At 37.1% G+C, this 22,858-nt stretch overlaps 1 protein-coding gene across 8 annotated transcripts in view; it reads left to right on the forward strand.

The window, feature by feature from the left end:
• KDM4C (lysine demethylase 4C) overlaps window positions 1–22,858 on the forward strand; it is a 470,115-nt gene that overhangs the window by 337,107 nt on the left and 110,150 nt on the right. For 3 of the 8 annotated variants that reach the window (XM_047699136.1, XM_047699137.1, XM_047699135.1), the window contains one exon: window positions 7,710–7,820. The exons of the other annotated variants lie outside the window; for them this stretch is intronic. In XM_047699136.1, coding sequence (XP_047555092.1) covers window positions 7,710–7,820 — 111 coding nt within the window. The remainder of the gene's footprint in view (window positions 1–7,709; window positions 7,821–22,858) is intronic. 8 annotated transcript variants of the gene reach the window in all.

The raw sequence follows: 22,858 nt of genomic DNA on the forward strand, positions 1-22,858 counted from the left end.
GCAAACAAGTTTAAAATGTCTTCTGAAGTATAAAAGCTGTATATTTTTAAAAATAATCATTATTATTAGTCTTTCTAGAACATGGAATACTGGAGTTTATGCAGAGGTATTTGAATGTTTTGGTAATACTGTTGTTAGCCTTTTATTTATTCATTGGTTCAACTTGCAGCTTTTGAAATACCTTTCTGTTCAATTATTTGTGTAGGAAGATTTTTTTTTTTTTGTAGAGGATATAAGAAGATTTATTTACTTTAGTAGATTTTTCCCTCTTACTTATAATGACCATTTAAAAAAAAAAAAAAGAGGCAGCAAATGGAAATTCCAGTGCTCATCAGTGGATTATGTTGATCTTAAAATGCTTTTATGAAGAACCTTTATCTCATCCAGCTACCTTGTTTGGTAACATCACAGGTGTGGTCTCTGCTCATTAGATAATTAAATGGACAACAATGATGACACTAGACTTCTTTTCAAGACAATGTATTTTATTTTGTGTGGTTGATAATTTTAAATACTTTAATAAAATACATTAATTTTTAAAAGCTAAACAAAATTTTCCAATACCTTCTCCACTATCCAGTGAACATCAGAGCATTGGTGTCTGGTAGGACACAGGATGAGTAGGATGCTGAAGACATTCCTAACCTACCACTTGATCCTATGCTCAGGGATAGCCAGGCTAGGGGTTTGTTTGAAGTCATAGGCGATGGGAATACCTGAAGACAAAACCAACAACAACAAAGAAACCTGACTTCACATCATACAGATTTTAGAATTTACTCAATCATTTTTTTTTTCCTAATCCCTTCCATCTTGTTCTCTGTACTAATATAATTAGTTAGCCCTGGTCATAATTGTATCTCTGGAAAAGGAGCAAATTGTTCAAAGTTGAGAATACAAGAAAAGGAAATAGAGATAAAACACACATGAAATTAGAATGTCTTTTCTTTTTTATTTTCACGATGGAAAAAATATAGGTAAAAATTATCAGGAAGAGGGGTTAAGGACAGAAATTTAGAGAGGACAAACAATATATTCTTTTTATAGTAGAATCACACAGAAGACAGTATTGTCTGCTGAAATAATCTTCAGTATCAATGTTATCATTTGGAAGCAGATCACCAAAAAATCTTTAAATTTGATTATAAAATTTAAGGTAAGAACATTTTAAGAACCTAACAAAAGGAGTAAAACAGCATGAAGTTCTGGTGTTTGTTATGCACTTACCATAAATGTCTATTACATATATCATTCACTTCTTGAAGATTAAATTAATTAAATATCTGTGGAATTGATATAAATAAAACAGCAAGGCAAGCTTATGGATTCTAAGAAATCTTGGAAAATTGGAGCAGGCCATCAATGCAGCCATTAGTTTAAAAAATTTTTCTCTTTGGAGAGGAAGTTCTCAAATAGAAATGTTGTAAGAATACTTAAATATTAAATTATACATGTCAAAGCATATGATGTTTATCTTGATAGCTGTCATTGCATAGAAATGTTAGTGACCACACAACCATCCTTACAGTGGCACAGCATAGTGCCTTTGGTTTCTATATGTGTGGATATCCCTAAGATTTTTACATTTGAAATCCTATTTTTGCAACCAAATAGAGGAAGAAATGAATTTTAGAATAGCTGAAGTTGCCCCCAGGCCTTCAGTGACCACTGATATATATTTGACGAGTGAACCAAGCGCAGGCACAAATGTTCCCTGAGTGAAGAACATTATTTTGAAAAAGAATTTACACTGCAATGATGACTGAGCTACAAGCCTTTCAGTATCTGGCTGAGACCAGCTATTCTCCTTAGAAGCCTCTATACACTTTAAAATTTGTACCTGAAGGCAAATAATAGTGAACTTGAAAGCCAGAGATTATAGTTTTGAAAGGTACATCAATTCTGAAAATAAAGTGGTTTCACTGAGGTATTCCAGCTGAAAGTTGAATCAAAGGAAAAAAAAAATACATCCAGACTTCCTATTTCTTAGAATAAGGCACTTGTTCTCTTGTTAACTGGCTTACATTATCAGATGTATTGAATACTAAAAATAGAATTACTGAGAGATAGAGATGGGGTCTGCCTCACGTGCTGTAAGATCACCCTCAGCCCTATTTAGTTAATGTTACAGCAATGTTAGAGATCGGCTTTGCCTTCTTTCTAGAGGAATCATGAGTATATTTGACAGAGCCTTTGTTAATGCATTTCGGGAAATGTAAAAACGTAATTGATTATCTTTCATCACTTTAAAAGGAAAAAAATGCATTGGAAAGGCAATCAAAAAATGTCATTATGTTCCACATTAACGCATGTACTGTTTTATTCACATCTTCAGTTATTTTTAAAGACCAAGAGGAATTCTAAGAAAATACTAAACATTGACCATGATGAGTGACTTTATTGTTTAAATGCAGTTGAGGAAAAATTTGCCTTAATAAAGTGAACTACTGAAGGAGGAATAAGTTATACTACAAATGAAATAATGGTGTAGTGTGTTCAGCTCTATTATTTAATAACTTCAGTATGAAATTTATAATATCATTAAGACCGTTCTTCAGAATTTCAACATACATTGTATCCTCAACTTTGTAAGAATTTTAAATAAGTTTAGTGTAAAAAAATGTATATTAGTAGCTGAATAGTTCTTAACTGTCAGAATGATTTGCTACAGGGACTAGATCCTATTGCAAGCTGTCAAATTTGTATATTGCTGTAATACCAAACCATAAAATCTTTTGAGTAAAATGGAAAATGTCAGATAGGCATGACTACAAATAATATACTTTCTGAAGGCTGTAGACATCTATAGGAGAAAATGTGTAAATGCATGAAATGTTATCTTGTTACTATGGATTTTCTTTATCTGCTGAAAGAAAACTCGGAGGCAAAAGGAAATTGATTGGAATCTTTAAATTTTTAGTTTTGAAGTCATTTTTCCTGGGGACTAATTCTTAAAACATTATTAGATAAGTACAACTTCATGTAAGTCATGATTTAAGAGTATTGTAAGAGAGTAATCTTATTTTTTAGCTTGCATTGCTGAATGGTTGATTTTTTTTCCGATCTTGTCTGTGTGAGTAGTGATTAGTGACAGATCTTTTTTTTTTTTTAATTTTTTAAAATTTTTTCAGCATAACAGTATTCATTATTTTTGCACCACACCCAGTGCTCCATGCAATCCGTGCCCTCTACAATACCCACCACCTGGTGCCCCCAACCTCCCACCCCCCACCCCTTCAAAATTCTCAGATCGTTTTTCAGAGTCCATAGTCTCTCATGGTTCACCTCCCCTTCCAATTTCCCTCAACTCCCTTCTCCTCTCCATCTCCCCTTGTCCTCCATGCTATTTGTTATGCTCCACAAATAAGTGAAACCATATGATAATTGACTCTCTCTCCTTGACTTATTTCACTCAGCATAATCTCTTCCAGTCCCGTCCATGTTGCTACAAAACTTGGGTATTCATCCTTTCTTTTTTCTTTTTTTTTTTTTTTTTACAGCTTTATAAACATATATTTTTATCCCCAGGGGTACAGGTCTGCGAATCACCAGGTTTACACACTTCACAGCACTCACCATAGCACATACCCTCCCCAATATCCATAACCCCACCCCCCTCTCCCAACCCCCTCCCCCCATCAACCCTCAGTTTGTTTTGTGAGATTAAGAGTCACTTATGGTTTGTCTCCCTCCCAATCCCATCTTGTTTCATTTACTCTTCTCCTACCCCCTCAACCCCCCATGTTGCATCTCCTCTCCCTCATATCAGGGAGATCATATGATAGTTGTCTTTCTCCGATTGACTTATTTCGCTAAGCAGGATACCCTCTAGTTCCATCCACGTCGTCGCAAATGGCAAGATTTCATTTCTTTTGATGGCTGCATAGTATTCCATTGTGTATATATACCACATCTTCTTTATCCATTCGTCTGTAGATGGACATCTAGGTTCTTTCCATAGTTTGGCTATTGTAGACATTGCTGCTATAAACATTCGGGTGCACGTGCCCCTTCGGATCACTACGTTTGTATCTTTAGGGTAAATACCCAGCAGTGCAATTGCAGGGTCATAGGGTAGTTCTATTTTCAACTTTTTGAGGAACCTCCATGCTGTTTTCCAGAGTGGTTGCACCAGCTTGCATTCCCACCAACAGTGTAGGAGGGTTCCCCTTTCTCCGCATCCTCGCCAGCATCTGTCATTTCCTGACTTGTTAATTTTAGCCATTCTGACTGGTGTGAGGTGATATCTCATGGTGGTTTTGATTTGTATTTCCCTGATGCCGAGTGATATGGAGCACTTTTTCATCTGTCTGTTGGCCATCTGGATGTCTTCTTTGCAGAAATGTCTGTTCATGTCCTCTGCCCATTTCTTGATTGGATTATTTGTTCTTTGGGTGTTGAGTTTGCTAAGTTCTTTATAGATTTTAGACACTAGCCCTTTATCTGATATGTCATTTGCAAATATCTTCTCCCATTCTGTCAGTTGTCTTTTGGTTTTGTTAACTGTTTCCTTTGCTGTGCAAAAGCTTTTGATCTTGATAAAATCCCAAAAGTTCATTTTTGCCCTTGCTTCCCTTGCCTTTGGTGATGTTCCTAGGAAGATGTTGCTGTGGCTGAGGTCGAAGAGGTTGCTGCCTGTGTTCTCCTCGAGGATTTTGATGGATTCCTTTCTCACATTGAGATCCTTCATCCATTTTGAGTCTATTTTCGTGTGTGGTATAAGGAAATGATCCAATTTCATTTTTCTGCATGTGGCTGTCCAATTTTCCCAACACCATTTATTGAAGAGGCTGTCTTTTTTCCAGTGGACATTCTTTCCTGCTTTGTAGTGACAGATCTTTTAATTGAATTAGTGAGCTGGTGTTGGGTTTCCAGAGATGGGACCACCCCCTTCACTCCAACATCGACTGGGCCAATTTGAACAAACACATGCCAAACAGAGGCAGCTGCTATATGGCTCTAAACAAATCACAGAATTTTCCTGGGTCAACAGTGAATGACAGCAGGGAGGTTATAATTTTTGAGAGAGATATAGTCATTATTGTAAAACAGTGGATTCATTATTATTTGTTGTTCTAATATTTTAGTATTAATTACATCCCTCAAAGTATTAATTATTCCCTCAAAGAGGCATTCTTAAAAATCCACAAAAATAAGTTATTTAACATATAACCCTGGTTTATTTTAGGCATATTCTCTCAATTTAGTGATGTCATTTTCTTTTTTTTTTTCTTAAAGATTTTATTTATTTATTTGACAGAGATCACAAGTAGGCAGAGAGGTAGGCAGAGGAGAGAGGAGGGGAAGCAGGCTCCCCGCTGAGCAGAGAGCCCGATGCAGGGCTCCATCCCAGGACCCTGAGATCATGACTTGAGCCAAAGGCAGAGGCTTAACCCCCTGAGCTACCCAGGTGCCCAGTGATGTCATTTTCTAACATGAGCTTATACATACAGGTATCAGCACAGTTTTAGTCAGTCATAGTTTGGACTTACTGATTTAAATATGAAAGAGTCTTAGCTTTCATCTGTATTACTGTTTGGATCATGCAATTCTAAATCTCTGTTACATTGAGATTAAGACTATTTGAGTCCAGTGTCCTCCACTTAGGCATGCTTGCCATGCAGATTAACTTCTCTGAACCTCATCTATAAACTGGGGTGGTTGTGAGGATAAAGTAAGAATAATGGAATACTGGAATACAGTTGCCTTCAAAGTAAGTCATTGCTTATGGCTAATGACTCATAAATCTCTGTGAGCTGCCTTTTGACCAATCAGGAACAAAGCAGATAAATATTTCTGCTCTAGAGGGAGTAGATTCCTGGTGATCTCTCATGTTTACTCAATAGATATTTATTTAGGATTTGCTATGTGGTTAGGTGATAGTTTTTATTTCATTTCAATTTTTATAGATTTTACAGAATAATAGAAGTCATTGAACATTAGGCAAGCAATTGCAAAGCAGTATGTGAAGATCTATTGTAGTGAAATCTGGAATTCAGTGAAGGACCTTACTAGATTTGAGGTATTAGGGTTGGTAATATAGAGGTGGAGAAAAACTTCCTAAAAGAAGCATTGCTTAATAATGCTTAATCTGAGACATGAAAGATGAGAAGAGCTAGCTGGAGGAAAGGTCAGTATGCTTAGTAGCCTAGAAGTGGGAGGAAATTGTGAAGTCTGGGAAATGAAATTTCAGTACAGGTGGAGCATGAAGTATAGAGAGGGAAGGATGAATCTTGAGAGAAGAAGCCTCAGGTGAGATAGAACTGTGCTGTCCAGCATGGCAACCACTTATGGCTGTTGAGCACGTGAAATGTGGTTAGTGTTATCAAAGAACTGAATTTAAACAATTTTGGGGCTTTTCTTGTTCTCACTCACATCCACATACCTCCCACTGCTAGTCCAGCTGATCCTCCAGAAGTTTAGGCCTAACCACAGATACTGAGCAATAGCATGCAGGGCCTGTGTAATACCTAGCCCTGAAATATGCCTCTGTTTCATGGTCCTCACAGCAGTTCTGCTTCTCCAAGTGAACCCTGACTTAGACACCTCCCAATTAATTTCCATTCCTTTACGTAGCTTGAAGCAAGTAGGCAAAGGGCTAATGTTGGCAGAACTAAAATTTCGCACTCCCCTTTTATTTTAAATTTTATTTAATTTTAAATAAGCTAAATTTAAAAACTGGAGGCAGCATAAACACATGAAACACAACTATAATTTTGGTAGGTGCACATTTCAAATACCCTTGAAAATTTAGTATCATAATTGAGATGTGCTATAAGTGCAAATACACAGCAGATTTCAAAGACTTAGTATGAAAAAAAGAATGCAAGATATCTCATTAATTTTTATATTGGTTACATGTCAAAATGATAATATTTTGGATTTCTTGAGTTAAGATATATTCTTAAAATTAATTTCACCTGATTCCTTCCCTCTCTCCCTTTCTTTCTTTTTTTCTTTCTCTTTTTTTCTTTCTTTCTTAAAGATTTAATTTATTCACTTAAGAGAGAGAGAGAGCAGACACAAGCAGGAGGGAGAGGTAGAGGCAGCGAGAGAAGCAGACTCCCCGCTGAGCAGGGAGCCTGACAGAGGGCTCGATCCCAGGACCTGGAGATCCTGAGCTGAGCTAAAGGTCGATACTTAACCATCTGAGCCACCCAGGTGCCTCCTGATTCTTTTTTTAATTATAAAATACACATAACATAAACTTTTCATTTTAATCATTTTTAGGTGTATAGTTCTATGGCATTAAATGAGTTTATATCTCACGCCCCTGTATCTTTAGAATTCTTTCATCTTCCTTAAACTAAGCTTACTCATTGAACGATAATTTCCCATTCTTTTTCCCATTCTTTCCTCTCTTACCTGTTTTTTTTTTTTTTAAGATTTTATTTATTTATTTGAGAGAGAGACAGTGAGAGAGAGCATGAGCTAGGAGAAGGTCAGAGAGAGAAGCAGACTCCCCGTGGAGCTGGGAGCCTGATGCGGGGCTCGATCCCGGGACTCCAGGATCATGACCTGAGCCGAAGGCAGTCGTCCAACCAACTGAGCCACCCAGGCGTCTCCCTCTTACCTGTTTTTTAATATTGCTCCTATAATAATAAAAATTGCATGTGTGGCTTATATTGTATTTCTAGTGGACAGTGCTATCCTAGAGGATTTTGTATTTAATTATGAAGTATAATAGTAAGATCATATTCTTATTTCAGAAAGGCATTTTGCTTCTGGAGTGGAGAATGTATTCAAGAGAGGAGGACTGGAGTTTCAGTGATTTTGGCATGAACCTGGGGATGGAGAGAAGTAAACTCACCAGAGGCAGGGTAAGCTAGGTGTGGAAGAAGCTTGGTTCTGGCATAAGTAGCTTGGGTAGAGGTCATGCTGTGCATAGGGCTTACCACCACAAAGTTTAGGGGGAAGTACATTTTGCACATAAGTTCTTGTAGTTCATCTGGTGTGGCTCAGGAGAGAGATGTGCCAGAATCCTACCTCTTATGGTTATGTAGCTATTTAACAGCTTGCTCCTAGATTGTTAGGGCTAGAGGCATGTGACAGTCAGTGACTATTACTGGTCAGTCATTCAGGTGGTAGTGAGCAACTGGGCTTTGTCTGGATGTGCATTTGGTTCACAATAATATCATATCTGCCACTCCAAACTCTTGTTTGAAGTGTAACAGTCAAGCAAGGTGGTATCAGTACCACAAGTTTTATTTAGATTCTCTCTTAGGGCAAGAAGAAGAAATATATTGAAAATGAAAACCTAACCTATAGAAATGAAGTAGTCTGACTTGCAAAAAGATGAACAAGAAAGAAAGTATAGTGTTCTCATGAAAAATAAATGTGTCCTGCAACCAGTAGAAACATAGTCTACTCTGGGATTTGTTGCCAAGATGTGTGGCCACAATATGAAAAAGGATTTGCTGTAAAAATCACACGGGGTTGCTCAAACCCATGATAAGGTATTTATGTCAGGATTGCTTCTTGTTACAATTTCAGTTAATTTTAGTTTAAAATCATCTTTTCATCAATAATTTTTGAGATAAAACTGCCTTTAGGATAAAATTTTAAATCATGATTTTTTTCATTCAGAATATAAAATATGCTTTATTTTTCTTTAAAAACAAAATATTTTGCATTAAATAAATGATAAAAGTAGTCAAATAAATTGACCACTTTTCATTATAAGGAGTAGTGCTTAAGGTTAATTAACACTTAAACAATATTTTCCTAGAGCCATCTGTTGTTCCTAATTGATTTAAAAATAAATTGGTTTTAAAACACTTTCTCTTTATAGACAAAGCAAGAAAATATTGTGAAGTCTTTTCACTAAATAGCAGATTTTTTTCAGTAAAAATAATCGTGACACTCTGGCAAGAGTATAATTTTGATAAACTAATGAGCTTTCTGACCAGAGCCAAGTGAGCCTCCTCTGATTTTTACAGTGATAAATTGACTATGTCAAAATTTGCAATCTAGTCTGGTGAAATATTTTACTATGAAAGTTTAATTCTCATTTTTTATTTATGAAACCAGGGTAGTATCACACTAGCTTATAATATGCTGGCCATTTGGTGTGATTTATTTCAATGAGTGTCACTTGTTGATGTGTTTAGTGATTGTTGACCTATATTTAATTCTAAAACTCTAAGTGGTGTGAAATGTAATAAGTCAGCAGCTATAGTTAAAAAAACCAAAAAACAAATCATGACTCACAGATTCATTCAGCTGTCTTTTCTTAGTTTTAATGATATCACAGCTTTATATTTGACAGCTCTTGATTTGGGGGCAATGGAAGAATAATAGATTTCTTTACTGTTGTGGGAATCAACTTAGAATAATTTCTACTACAAAGCATATCTTGAAATATAATAAAATTGCCTTTTATTATATAATTTGGGAATTCCAGCCTGTCATTTTCAAGGTTTTGAGGAAAATTGTGGAATGAAGAGTTTTTCTTTCATTTGTTTTTCAATCTTTTAGTCAATAAATACTTAACGGAACTGATCATGCATTGCATTTGGTGCTTGATGACAGGGTGCATGAGATGGATAGAGTCATTCCTCTTTTGGGATTTATATTCTGGAAGGATTTAGAAGTAGAACTTCCAAGGATATGGTTTGTTCTTTGGGTCATTTTGAAAGGCAGAAGGGAAGGGCTAGAGTAGAGCATTGGTTTAAGGTATTTCTTCACAGAGGGGTTGAAATAGGCTCTTCTATTTTCTAATGTCAGGGTGTTTATCTCATGTAGATAATTTCTAACAAATAGATAAAAATATTAAAAAATGTATACATCTTTCAGATATGTGAGATAATTTTAGAAATAATAAACATCTTTAAAAGCTTAATTTTAAAATAGTGGCTTGTTATTATAAAATTTCAGATTAGTCATAGCTCACAGCACAATGAAATATGAATAATAAAACATTCATAATAATGAAAAATTATTTATAATATGGACTGTTTCAAATACCACCATGTTTTGGAATTATTGTTTTTTGTTTTGTTTGTTTTTTCCCATTTTATTTTATTTCATTACTTTTCAGTGTTCCAAAATTCACTGTTTATGCACCACACCCAGTGCTCCATGCGATATGTGCCCTCCATAATACCCACCACTAGGCTTCTCCCAAACCCCACTCCTCTCCCCTCCAAAACCCTCAGTCGGTTTCTCAGAGTCCCCAGTCTCTCATAGTTTGTCTCCCCCTCCTATTTCCCCCAACTCACTTCTCCTTTCCTTCACCCAGTGTCTTCCATGTTATTCCTTATGCTCCACAAGTAAGTGAAACCATATGATACTTGACTCTCTCTGCTTGACTTATTTCACTCAGCATAATCTCTTCCAGTCCTGTCCATGTTGATACAAAAGTTGGGTATTCATCCATCTTCTTTATCCATTTGTCCATTGAAGGGCATCTTGGTTCTTTCCACAGTTTGGTGACTGTGGCCATTGCTACTACAAACATTGGGGTACACCTGGCCCTTCTGTTTACTACATCTGTGTCTTTGTGGTAAATAACCAGTAGTGCAACTGCAGGGTCGTAGGCTTGCTCTATTTTTAATTTTTTGAGGAATCTCCACACTGTTTTCCAAAGAGGTTGCACCAACTTGAAATCCCACCAACAGTGTAAGAGGGTTTCCCTTTCTCCACATCCTCTCCAACACATGTTGTTTACCGTCTTGTTAATTTTGGCCATTCTAACTGGTGTCAGGTGGTATCTCAATGTGGTTTTGATTTGAATCTCCCTGATGGCTAATGATGATGAACATTTTTTCATGTGCCTGTTAGCCATTTGTATGTCTTCTTTGGAGAAGTGTCTGCTCAATGTCTTCTGCCCATTTTTTTTGACAATAATTATCTGTTTTGTGTATGTTGAGTTTGAGGAGTTCTTTAGAGATCTTGGTTATCAGCCCTTTGTCTGTAGTGTCATTTGCAAATATCTTCTCCCATTCCGTGGGTTGCCTCTGTGTTTTGTTGACTGTTTCCCTTGCTGTGCAGAAGTTTTTGATCTTGATGAAGTCCCAGAAGTTCATTTTCACTTCTGTTTCCTTTGCCTTTGGAGACATATCTTGAAAGAAGTTGCTGTGGCTGATATCAAAGAGGTTACTGCCTATGTTTTCCTCTAGGATTCTGATGGATTCCTGCCTCACATTGAGGTATTTTACCCATTTCGAGTTTATCTTTGTCTATGGTGTAAGAGAATGGTCGAATTTCATTCTTCTACACATAGCTGCCCAATTTTCCCAGCACCATTTATTGAAGAAACTGTCTTTTTTCCACTGGATATTTTTTTCTCCTTTGTCAAAGATTATTATTTTTTTTAAAGATTTTATTTATTTATTTGACAGAGAGAGATCACAAGTAGATGGAGAGGCAGGCAGAGAGAGAGAGGGAAGCAGGATCTCCGCTGAGCAGAGAACCCGATGCGAGACTCGATCCCAGGACCCCGAGATCATGACTTGAGCCGAAGGCAGCGGCCCAACCCACTGAGCCACCCAGGCGCCCTGTCAAAGATTATTTGACCACAGAGTTGAGGGTCCATATCTGGGCTCTCTACTCTGTTCCACTGGTCTATGAGTCTGTTTTTGTGCCAGTACCATGCTGTCTTGGTGATCACAGCTTTGTAGTAAAGCTTGAAATCAGGCAACATGATGCCCGCAGTTTTGTTTTTCTTTTTCAACATTTCCTTAGCAATTTGGGGTCTTTTCTGGTTTCATTTTTAAAGAATTGAGGGATTTTGTTGTTATTTCTTTTATACTGCACAGTAAAAGGCATGAACTCAGTACTGCTGTAGAAATTTGCTTTAAAATTTCTCTGGGAAGAGGCCATTCAGAGAAAATTATCCTTTAGTATTACCCCTTTCCAAATAAGAATTTTAGTGGGCAGGTCAGCTTAGAACTAAGAGGGAGATTAATGACCCAAATGTTTTTAGACACAACAAAACAATTAATATTTCTAACTCTTCAGTACTGTTTTTCTAAGAATCCTTTTTTATAAGGTGAAAATGAAGAAGCCAACAACATGAAAATCACCCCTTTTCCTGGCTGGTCCAATGGTTAATATATGTGCATTTTCAGGCTTCTCAATTTGACAGGGGCAATCACCATTTAATTTCAAAATTCCATTTATCTTAGTGATAGCCTTAGAACTTACTGAGTCTTCTTTTCCTGTCTGTGACAGCATTACGCATCTCTGCTCTTTGCCACACACTGATTTGGGGCTCCCTGCCCCAGAGCTCCGGCACATGACACCACTGCAATGTACATTCTGCATAGATAAGGCTTGACAGCCTTTTAACCTCAACTTGCTTTGCATGCAGAGGGTGACAGTCCACCTGCACTGGGGAAAGCAAACAAGCTAGCATGATGTGTTCATCCTTAATCACATTCTGTTTCTCTCAGAGATGTTTCAAGAAAATGACAAGCTAAACTCAGAGTTCAGGTTATCGGCCTGAGACACACAGGTGCAGGACATCTCTGTAGCCAATAAGGCTAAACTGTACCATTTAGCTTTGATTTTTTAATTTAATGTTAGAATTTTTAATATATAGATCATGTATGGCTCTTGGTCCTTTCTTTAAGGACTTACTGTTTTAGTTATAAAAGTAATGTGTTTCTCATCGAAGATTAAAAAAAAAATGTAAGTGTATAAAATACACAAATGAAGGTCGTCTTCAGCTCCATGGCACTTCACAGAAGTGGTGATGTTCCATATATTGAAGTAATGATTCTTGACTTTTTTCTATGGAGAAAACAGCCTGGAAGAATGCAGCATTTTTCCATCCTGTGTTATCATTAAGAGTGTATTTCAATAGCATACTATGTATATGATAGCCATATATAGACAGAGTCCCAAGCAGACTCCACATTGAGCACAGAGCCCCACGCAGGGCTTGATCCCACAACCCTGAGATCATGACCTGAGTTGAAACCTAGATTTGGCCAACTGACTGTGCCACGCAAGTGCCCCAAATTTCATTTCTTTTAGGTATATTCCTAGGAATAACATTGCTGGGCAAGATGGTAAATTGCATGTTTAACTTAATTTGCCAGACTGTTCTCCAGCATATACATGATAATCAAACACATGCATGTAAACCTGTTTTATAAAAATGTAATTGTTTTATAAAAATGTCAGTCTTCAAGGTAGTTGTGTTGTTCCTTTCCTATGGTCTGTGAACCTACCAGTATCCCTAACATTTCACATGCCTTTGCTTATCTCACCCATTTTGAAATTTTTCAGTCTGCATTTTTGAAGGATTTTTTTTTAATTTTTAGATTTTTAAAATTTTTTTTATAAACATATAATGTATTATTAGACCCAGGGGGACAGGTCTGTGAATCTCCAGGTTTACACACTTCACAGCACTTACCATAGGACATACTCTCCCCAGTGTCCATAACCCCACCACCCTCTCCCAACCCCCCAACCCCCAGCAACCCTCAGTTTGTTTTGTGAGATTAAGAGTCTCTTATGATTTGTCTCCCTCCCAATCCCATCTTGTTTCATGTATTCTTTTCCGACCCCCAAAACCCCCACATTGCATCTCCACTTCCTCATATGAGGAAGATCATATGATAGTTGTCTTTCTCTGATTGACTTATTTCACTAAGCATAATAACCTCTAGTTCCATCCAAATGGCAAGATTTCATTTCTTTTGATGGCTGCATAGTATTCCATTGTGTATATGTGTGTGTGTCTGTGTGTGTGTGTGTATATATATATATATATATATATATATATATATACCACATCTTCTTTATCCATTCATCTGTTGATGGACATCTAGGTTCTTTCCATAGTTTGGCTATTGTAGACATGGCTGCTATAAACATTCGGGTGCACGTGCCCCTTTGGATCACTACATTTGTATCTTTGGGGTAAATAGCAGTAGTGCAATTGCTGGGTCATAGGGTAGTTCTATTTTCAACATTTTGAGGAACCTCCATGCTGTTTTCCAGAGTGGTTACACCAGCTTGCATTCCCACCAACAGTGTAGGTGTTCCCCTTTCTCCGCATCCTCGCCAGCATCTGTCATTTCCTGACTTGTTAATTTTAGCCATTCTGACTGGTGTGAGGTGATATCTCATTGTGGTTTTGATTTGTATTTCCCTGATGCCGAGGGCTGTGGAGCACTTTTTCATGTGTCTGTTGGCCATCCGATGTCTTCTTTGCAGAAATGTCTGTTCATGTCTTCTGCCCATTTCTTGATTGGATTATTTGTTCTTTGGGTGTTGAGTTTGCTAAGTTCTTTATAGATTTTGGACACTAGCCCTTTATCTGATATGTCGTTTGCAAATATCTTCTCCCATTCTGTCAGTTGTCTTTTGGTTTTGTTCACTGTTTCCTTTGCTGTGCAAAAGCTTTTGATCTTGATGAAATCCCAATAGTTCAATTTTGCCCTTGCTTCCCTTGCCTTTGGCGACGTTCCTAGGAAGACATCAAAGAGGAAGAGTCGAAGAGGTTGCTGCCTGTGTTCTCCTCAAGGATTTTGATGGATTCCTTTCTCACATTGAGGTCCTTCATCCATTTTGAGTCTATTTTCTTGTGTGTTGTAAGGAAATGGTCCAGTTTCATTTTTCTGCATCTGGCTGTCCAATTTTCCCAACACCATTTGTTGAAGAGGCTGTCTTTTTTCCATTGAACATTCTTTCCTGCTTTGTTGAAGATTAGTTGACCACAGAGTTGAAGGTTTATTTCTGGGCTCTCTATTCTGTTCCATTGATCTATGTGTGTGTTTTTGTGCCAATACCATGCTGTTTTGATGATGACAGCTTGTAATAGAGCTTGAAGTCCGGAATTGTGATGCCACCAACTTTGGCTTTCTTTTTCAATATTGCTTTGGCTATTCGAGGTCTTTTCTGGTTCCATATAAATTTTAGGATTATTTGTTCCACTTCTTTGAAAAAAATGGATGGTATTTTGATAGGAATTGCATTAAATGTGTAGATTGCTTTAGGTAGCATAGACATTTTCACAATATTTGTTCTTCCAATCCCGGAGCATGGAACATTTTCCCATTTCTTGTGTCTTCCTCAATTTCTTTCATGAGTCCTGTATAGTTTTCTGAGTATAGATTCTTGCCTCTTTGGTTAGGTTTATTCCTAGGTATCTTATGGTTTTGGGTGCAATTGTAAATGGGGTGGACTCTTTAATTTCTCTTTCTTCAGTCTTGTTGTTGATGTAAAGAAATGCAACTGATTTCTGTGCACTGATTTTATATCCTGACACTTTACTGAATTCCTGTACAAGTTCTAGCAGTGTTGGAGTGGAGTCTTTTCGGTTTTCCACATATAGTATCATATCATCTGCAAAGAGTGATAGTTTGACTTCTTTGCTGATTTTGATGCCTTTAATTTCTTTTTGTTGTCTGAATGCTGAGGCTGGGATTTCTAGTACTATGTTGAATAGCAGTGGTGATAACGGACATCCCTGCCATGTTCCTGACCTTAGCGGAAAAGCTCTCAGTTTTTCTCCATTGAGAATGAAATTTGTGGTGGGTTTTTCATAGATGGCTTTGATAATATTGAGGTAAGTGCCCTCTATCCCTACACTTTGAAGAGTTTTGATCAGGAAGGGATGCTGTACTCCGTCAAATGCTTTTTCATCATCTATTGAGAATATCATATAGTTCTTGATCTTTCTTTTATTAAAGTATTGTATCACAGTGATTGATTTGCAGATGTTGAACCAACCTTGCAGCCCTGGAATAAATCCACCTGATCATGGTGAATAAATCCTTTTAATGTACTGTTGGATCCTACTGGCTAGTATTTTGGTGAGAATTTTCACATCTGTGTTCATCAAGGATATTGGTCTGTAGTTCTCTTTTCTGATGGGATCCTTGTCTGGTTTGGGATCAAGGTGATGCTGGCCTCCTAAAATGAGTTTGGAAGTTTTCCTTCCATTTCTATTTTTTGGAACAGTTTCAGGAGAATAGGAATTAATTCTTCTTTAAACGTTTGGTAGAATTCCCCTGGGAAGCCGTCTGGCCCTGGGCTTTTGTTTGTTTGGAGATTTTTGATGACTGTTTCAATCTCCTTACTTGTTGTGGGTCTGACAGGTTTTCTATTTCTTCCTGGTTCAATTGTAGTAGTTTATATGTCTCTAGGAATGCATCCATTTCTTCCAGATTGTCAAATTTGTTGGCGTAGAGTTGCTCATAGTATGTGTTTATAATTGTTTGTATTTCTTTGGTGTTGGTTGTGATCTCTCCTCTTTCATTCATGATTTTATTTATTTGGGTCCTTTCTCTTTTCTTTTTGATAAGTTTGGCTAGGGGTTTATCAATCTTATTCTTTCAAAAGAGTCAGCTCCTAATTTCGTTGATTTGTTCTATTGAGTTTTGTTTTTGTTTTGTTTTGGTTTGGTTTGGTTTCTATTTCATTTTTCTGCTCAAATCTTTATGATTTGTCTTCTCCTGCTGGGTTTAGGGTTTCTTTCTTGTTCTTTCTCCAGCTCCTTTAGGTATAGGGTTAGGTTGTGTACTTGAGACCTTTCTTGCTTCTTGAGAAAGGCTTGTACCGCTATATATTTTCTTCTCAGGACTACCTTTGCTGTGTCCTTCAGATTTTGAACCGTTGTGTTTTCATTATCATTTGTTTCCATGAATTTTTCAATTCTTCTTTAATTTCCTGGTTGACCCGTTCATTCTTTAGATGGATGCTGTTTAGTCTCCATGTATTTGGGTTCTTTCCAAATTTCCTCTTGTGATTGAATTCTAGCTTCAGAGCATTGTGGTCTGAAAATATGCAGGGAATGATCCCGATCTCTTGATACTGGTTGAGACCTGATTTAGGACCCAGATGTGATCTGTTCTGGAGAATGTTCCATGTGCACTAGAGAAGAATGTGTATTCTGTTGCTTTGGGATGGAATGTTCTGAATATTTCTGTGATGTCCATCTGGTCCAATATGTCATTTAAGGCCTTTATTTCCTTATCAATTGTTTGTTTGGATGATCTGACCATTTCAGTGAGGGGAGTGTTAAAGTCCCCTACTATTATTGTATTATTGTCGATGTGTTTCTTTGATTTTGTTATTAATTGGTTTATATAGTTGGCTGCTCCCACGTTAGGGGCATAGATATTTAAAATTGTTAGATCTTCTTGTTGGACAGTTCCTTTGAGTATGATATAGTGTCCTTCCTCTAATTTTATTATATCTTTGGCTTAAAATCCAATTGATCTGATATAAGGATTGCCACTCCTGCTTTCTTCTGATGTCCATTAGCATGGTAAATTCTTTTCCACCCCCTCACTTTAAATCTGGAGGTGTCTTCAGGTTTAAGATGAGTTTCTTGTAGGCAACATATAGATGTGTTTTGTTTTTTTATCCATTCTGATACCCTGTGTCTTTTGATTGGGGCATTTAGCCCATTAATATTCAGGGTAACTATTGAGAGATATGAATTTAGTGCCATTGTATTGCCTGTAAGGTGACTTTTATTATATATTGTCTCTGTTTCTTTCTGATCTACTACTTTTAGGGTCTCTCTTTCCTTAGAGGACCCCTTTCAATATTTCCTGTAGAGCTGGTTTGGTATTTGCAAATTCTTTCAGTTTTTGTTTGTCCTGGAAGTTTTTAATCTCTCCTATTTTCAATGATAGCCTAGCTGGATATAGTATTCTTGGCTGCATGTTTTTCTCGTTTAGTGCTCTGAATATATCATCCCAGCTCTTTTTGGCCTGCCAGGTCTCTGTGGATAAGTCTGCTGCCAAAATAATATTTTTACCATTGTATGTTACAGACTTCTTTTCCCTGGCTGCTTTCAGGATCTTCTCTTTGTCACTAAGACTTGTAAATTTTACTATTAGGTGATGGGGTGTGGACCTATTCTTATTGATTTTGAGGGGGGTTCTCTGAACCTCCTGGATTTTGATGCTTGTTCCCTTTGCCATATTGGGGAAATACTCTTCGATAATTCTCTCCAATATACCTTCTGCTCCCCTCTCTGTTTCCTTTTCTTCTGGAATCCCAATTATTCTAATGTTGTTTTGTCTTATGGTGTCACTTATCTCTCGAATTCTCCCCTCGTGGTCCAGTAGCTGTTTGTCCCTCTTTTGCTCAGCTTCTTTATTCTCTGTCATTTGGTCTTCTATATCACTAATTCTTTCTTCTGCTTCATTTATCCTTTCAGAAAGTGGTTGATTTTCTGTTTCTAGAATTGCTGTTCTTCTTCTCTTCAATCTCCCGTTGGATTTGTAGGTGTTTGCAATCTTTAGATAAGCTATCTAGCTGATCTCCCGCTACCTGAAGTAGTCTCAGCCTGCTACTTCTCCGCCATCTTGACTCCTCCCACCTCCACTTTATTATTCTTTATTCTCCCAACCAACTTACTTTATCAACTTTTTTAGAAATTAAAAAAAATTTTTTTTCATCTTTATCACCATATTCCATCCCTTCATTGTGTTTACCCCTATATATGTTTTTCATTCTTTAAAATTTTGGGAGGTAGTTTCTTCTAAGAGACCAACATACTCCCAAAATTAAGTGGGTGACCCTGTTCCAGTCACCAGTCTAATATATATATATATATATTTTTTCTTTAAATATTTTTCTTTGTTGGTTTTCTTTTTTTAATTTTTTTTTTCAGAACTTCTTTCTAACCCCTTTATCCCCCACAATTTGGGGTCTCTTTTAATTTGGTTAGGGCACATTTTCCTGGGGTCCTTGCCACACTTTTAGTATTTTATTTGCTCCTTCATATGTTCTTATCTGGAAAAAATGAAAAGGCAGAAATACTCACCACAAAAAAAAAGAACAAGAAGCAGTACCAAAGGCTAGAGACCTAATCAATACGGACACTGGTAATATGACAAATCTGGAGTTCAGAATGACGATTCTCAAAGTTCTAGCTGGGCTTGAAAAAGGCATGGAAGATATTAGAGAAAACCTCTCTGGAGAGATAAAAGCCCTTTCTGGAGAAAAAAAGAACTAAAATCTAACCAAGTTGAAATCGAAAAAGCTATTAATGAGGTGCAATCAAAAGTGGAGGCTCTTACTGCTAGGATAAACGATGCAGAGGAGAGAATTAGTGATATAGAAGACCAAATGACAGAGAATAAAGAAGCTGAGAAAAAGAGAGACAAATACTGGACCACGAGGGGAGAATTCGAGAAATAAGTGATGCCACAAGAAGAAACAAAATTAGAATAATTGGGATTCCAGAAAAAGAAGAAAGAGGGAGGGGAGCAGAAGGAATGTTGGAGAGAATTATTGTAGAGAATTTCCCTAATATTGCAAAGGGAACAAGCCTCAAAATCCAGGAGGTGCAGAGAACCCACCTCAAAATCAACAAGAATAGGTCAACACCCCGTCACCTAATAATAAAATTAACAAGTCTTAAGTGACAAAGACAATATCCTGAAAGCAGCCGGGGAAAAGAAGTCTGTAACATACAATGGTAAAAATATTAGATTGGCAGCAGACTTATCCACAGAGACCTGGCAGGCCAGAAAGAGCTGGCATGATACATTCAGAGCACTAAATGAGAAAAACATGTAGCCAAGAATACTATATCCAGCTAGGCTATCATTGAAAATAGAAGGAGAGATTAAAAACTTCCAGGACAAACAAAAACTGAAAGAATTTGCAAATACCAAACCAGCTCTACAGGAAATATTGAAAGGGGTCCTCTAAGGAAAGAGAGACCCTAAAAGTAGTAGATCAGAAAGGAACAGAGAAAATATACAGTAACAGTCACCCTACAGGCAATACAATGGCACTAATTTCATATCACTCAATAGTTACCCTGAATGTAAATGGGCTCAATACCCCAATCAAAGACACAGGGTTTCAGAATGGATAAAAAAACAACACCCATCAATATGCTGCCTACAAGAAACTCATTTTAGAGCCGAAGACACCTACAGATTTAAAGTGAGGGGGTGGAAAACGATTTACCATGCTAATGGACATTAGAAAAAGCTGGGGTGGCAAACCTTATATCAGGTCAATTAGACTTTAAGCCAATGACTAATATAAGAGATGAGAAAGGACACTATATCATACTCAAAGGATCGGTCCCACAAGAAGATTGAACAATTTTAAATATCTATGCCCCTAACATGGGAGCAACCAACTATATAAACCAATTAATAACAAAATCAAAGAAACACATCAACAATAATACAATAATAGTAGGGAAATTTACCACCCCCCTCACTGAAATGGACAGATCATCCAAGGAAAAGATCAACAAGGAAATATAGGCCTTAAATGACACACTGGACCAGATGGACATCACAGATATATTCAGAACATTTCATCCCAAAGCAACAGAATACACATTCTTCTCTAGTGCACATGGAACATTCTCCATAATAGATCACATTCTGGGTCCTAAATCAGGTCTCAACCAGTATCAAGAGATTGGGATCATTCCCTGCATATTTTCAGACCACAATGCTCTGAAGCTAGAACTCAATCACAAGAGGAAATTTGGAAAGAACCCAAATACATGGAGACAAAACAGCATCCTTCTAAAGAATGAATGGGTCAACCAGGAAATTAAAGAAGAATTGAAAAAATTTATGGAAACAAATGATAATGAAAACACAACGGTTCAGAATCTGTGGGACACAACAAAGGCAGTCCTGAGAGGAAAATATATAGTGGTACAAGCCTTTCTCAAGAAACAAGAAAGGTCTCAGGTACACAACCTAACCCTACACCTAAAGGAGCTGGAGAAAGAACAAGAAAGAAACCCTAAACCCAGCAGGAGAAGAGAAATCATAAAGATCAGAGCAGAAATCGATGAAATAGAAACCAAAAAAACAATAGAACAAATCAACGAAACTAGGAGCTGGTTCTTTGAAAGAATTAATACTATTGATAAACGCCTGGCCAGACTTATCAAAAAGAAAAGAGAAAGGACCCAAATAAATAAAATCATGAATGAAAGAGGAGAGATCACAACGAACACGAAAGAAATACAGACAATTGTAAGAACATACTATGAGCAACTCTACGGCAACTAATTTGACAATCTGGAAGAAATGGATGCATTCCTAGAGACATATAAACTACCACAACTGAACCAGGAAGAAATAGAAAGCCTGAACAGACCCATAACCAGTAAGGAGATTGAAACCGTCATCAAAAATCTCCCAACAAACAGAAGCCCAGGGCCAGATGGCTTCCCGGGGGAATTCTACCAAACTTTTAAAGAAGAACTAATTCCTATTCTCCTGAAACTGTTCCAAAAAATAGAAATGGAAGGAAAACTTCCAAACTCATTTTAGGAGGCCAGCATCACCTTGATCCCAAAACCAGACAAGGATCCCATCAAAAAAGAGAACTACAGAGCAATATCCTTGATGAACTCAGATGCAAAAATTCTCACCAAAATACTAGCCAATAGGATTCAACAGTACATTAAAAGGATTATTCACCACGACCAAGTGGGATTTATTCCAGGGCTGCAAGGTTGGTTCAACATCTGCAAATCAATCATTGTGATACAACACATTAATAACAGAAAGAACAAGAACCATATGATACTCTCCATAGATGCTGAAAAAGCATTTGACAAAGTCCAGCATCCCTTCCTGATCAAAACTCTTCAAAGTGTAGGGATAGAGGGCACATACCTCAATATTATCAAAGCCATCTATGAAAAGCCCACCGCAAATATCATTCTCAATGGAGAAAAACTGAAAGTTTTTCCGCTATGGTTAGGAACACAGCAGGGATGTCCGTTATCACCAGTGCTATTCAACATTGTACTAGAAGTCCTAGCCTCAGCAATCAGACAACAAAAGGAAATTGAAGGCATCCAAATCAGCAAAGAAGAAGTCAAACTATCACTCTTCGCAGATGATATGATACTATATGTGGAAAACCCAAAAGACTCCACTCCAAAACTGCTAGAACTTGTACAGGAATTCAGTAAAGTGTCAGGATATAAAATCAATGCACAGAAATCAGTTGCATTTTTCTACACCAACAACAAGACAGAAGAAAGAGAAATGAAGGAGTCAATCCGATTTACAATTGCACCCAAAACTATAAGATACCTAGGAATAAACCTAAGCAAAGAGGCTAAGAATCTATACTCAGAAAACTATAAAGTACTCATGAAAGAAATTGAGGAAGACACAAAGAAATGGAAAAATGTTCCATGCTCCTGGATTGGAAGAATAAATATTGTGAAAATGTCTATGCTACCTAAAGCAATCTACAAATTTTTGCAATTCATATCAAAATACCATCCATTTTTTTCAAAGAAATGGAACAAATAATCCTAAAATTTATATGGAACCAGAAAAGACCTCGAATAGCCAAAGCAATATTGAAAAAGAAAGCCTAAGTTGGTGGCATCACAATTCCGGACTTCAAGCTCTATTACAAAGCTGTCATCATCAAGACAGCATGGTACTGGCACAAAAACAGACACATAGATCAATGGAACAGAATAGAGAGCCCAGAAATCGACTCTCAACTCTATGGTCAACTCATCTTCGGCAAAGCAGGAAAGAATGTCCAATGGAAAAAAGACAGCCTCTTCAACAAATGGTGTTGGGAAAATTGGACAGCCACATGCAGAAAAATGAAATTGGATCATTTCCTTACACCACACATGAAAATAGACTCAAAATGGATGAAGGACCTCAATGTGAGAAAGGAATCCATCAAAATCCTTGAGGAGAACACAGGCAGCAACCTCTTCAACCTCAGCCGCAGCAACATCTTCCTAGGAACATCACCAAAGGCAAGGGAAGCAAGGGCAAAAATGAACTTTTGGGATTTTATCAAGATCAAAAGCTTTTGCACAGCAAAGGAAACAGTTAACAAAACCAAAAGACAACTGACAGAATGGGAGACGATATTTGCAAACGACATATCAGATAAAGGTCTAGTG

The sequence above is a fragment of the Lutra lutra genome, chromosome 13 (assembly GCF_902655055.1).
Source record: "Lutra lutra chromosome 13, mLutLut1.2, whole genome shotgun sequence".
NCBI classification, from domain to species: Eukaryota; Metazoa; Chordata; class Mammalia; order Carnivora; family Mustelidae; genus Lutra; species Lutra lutra.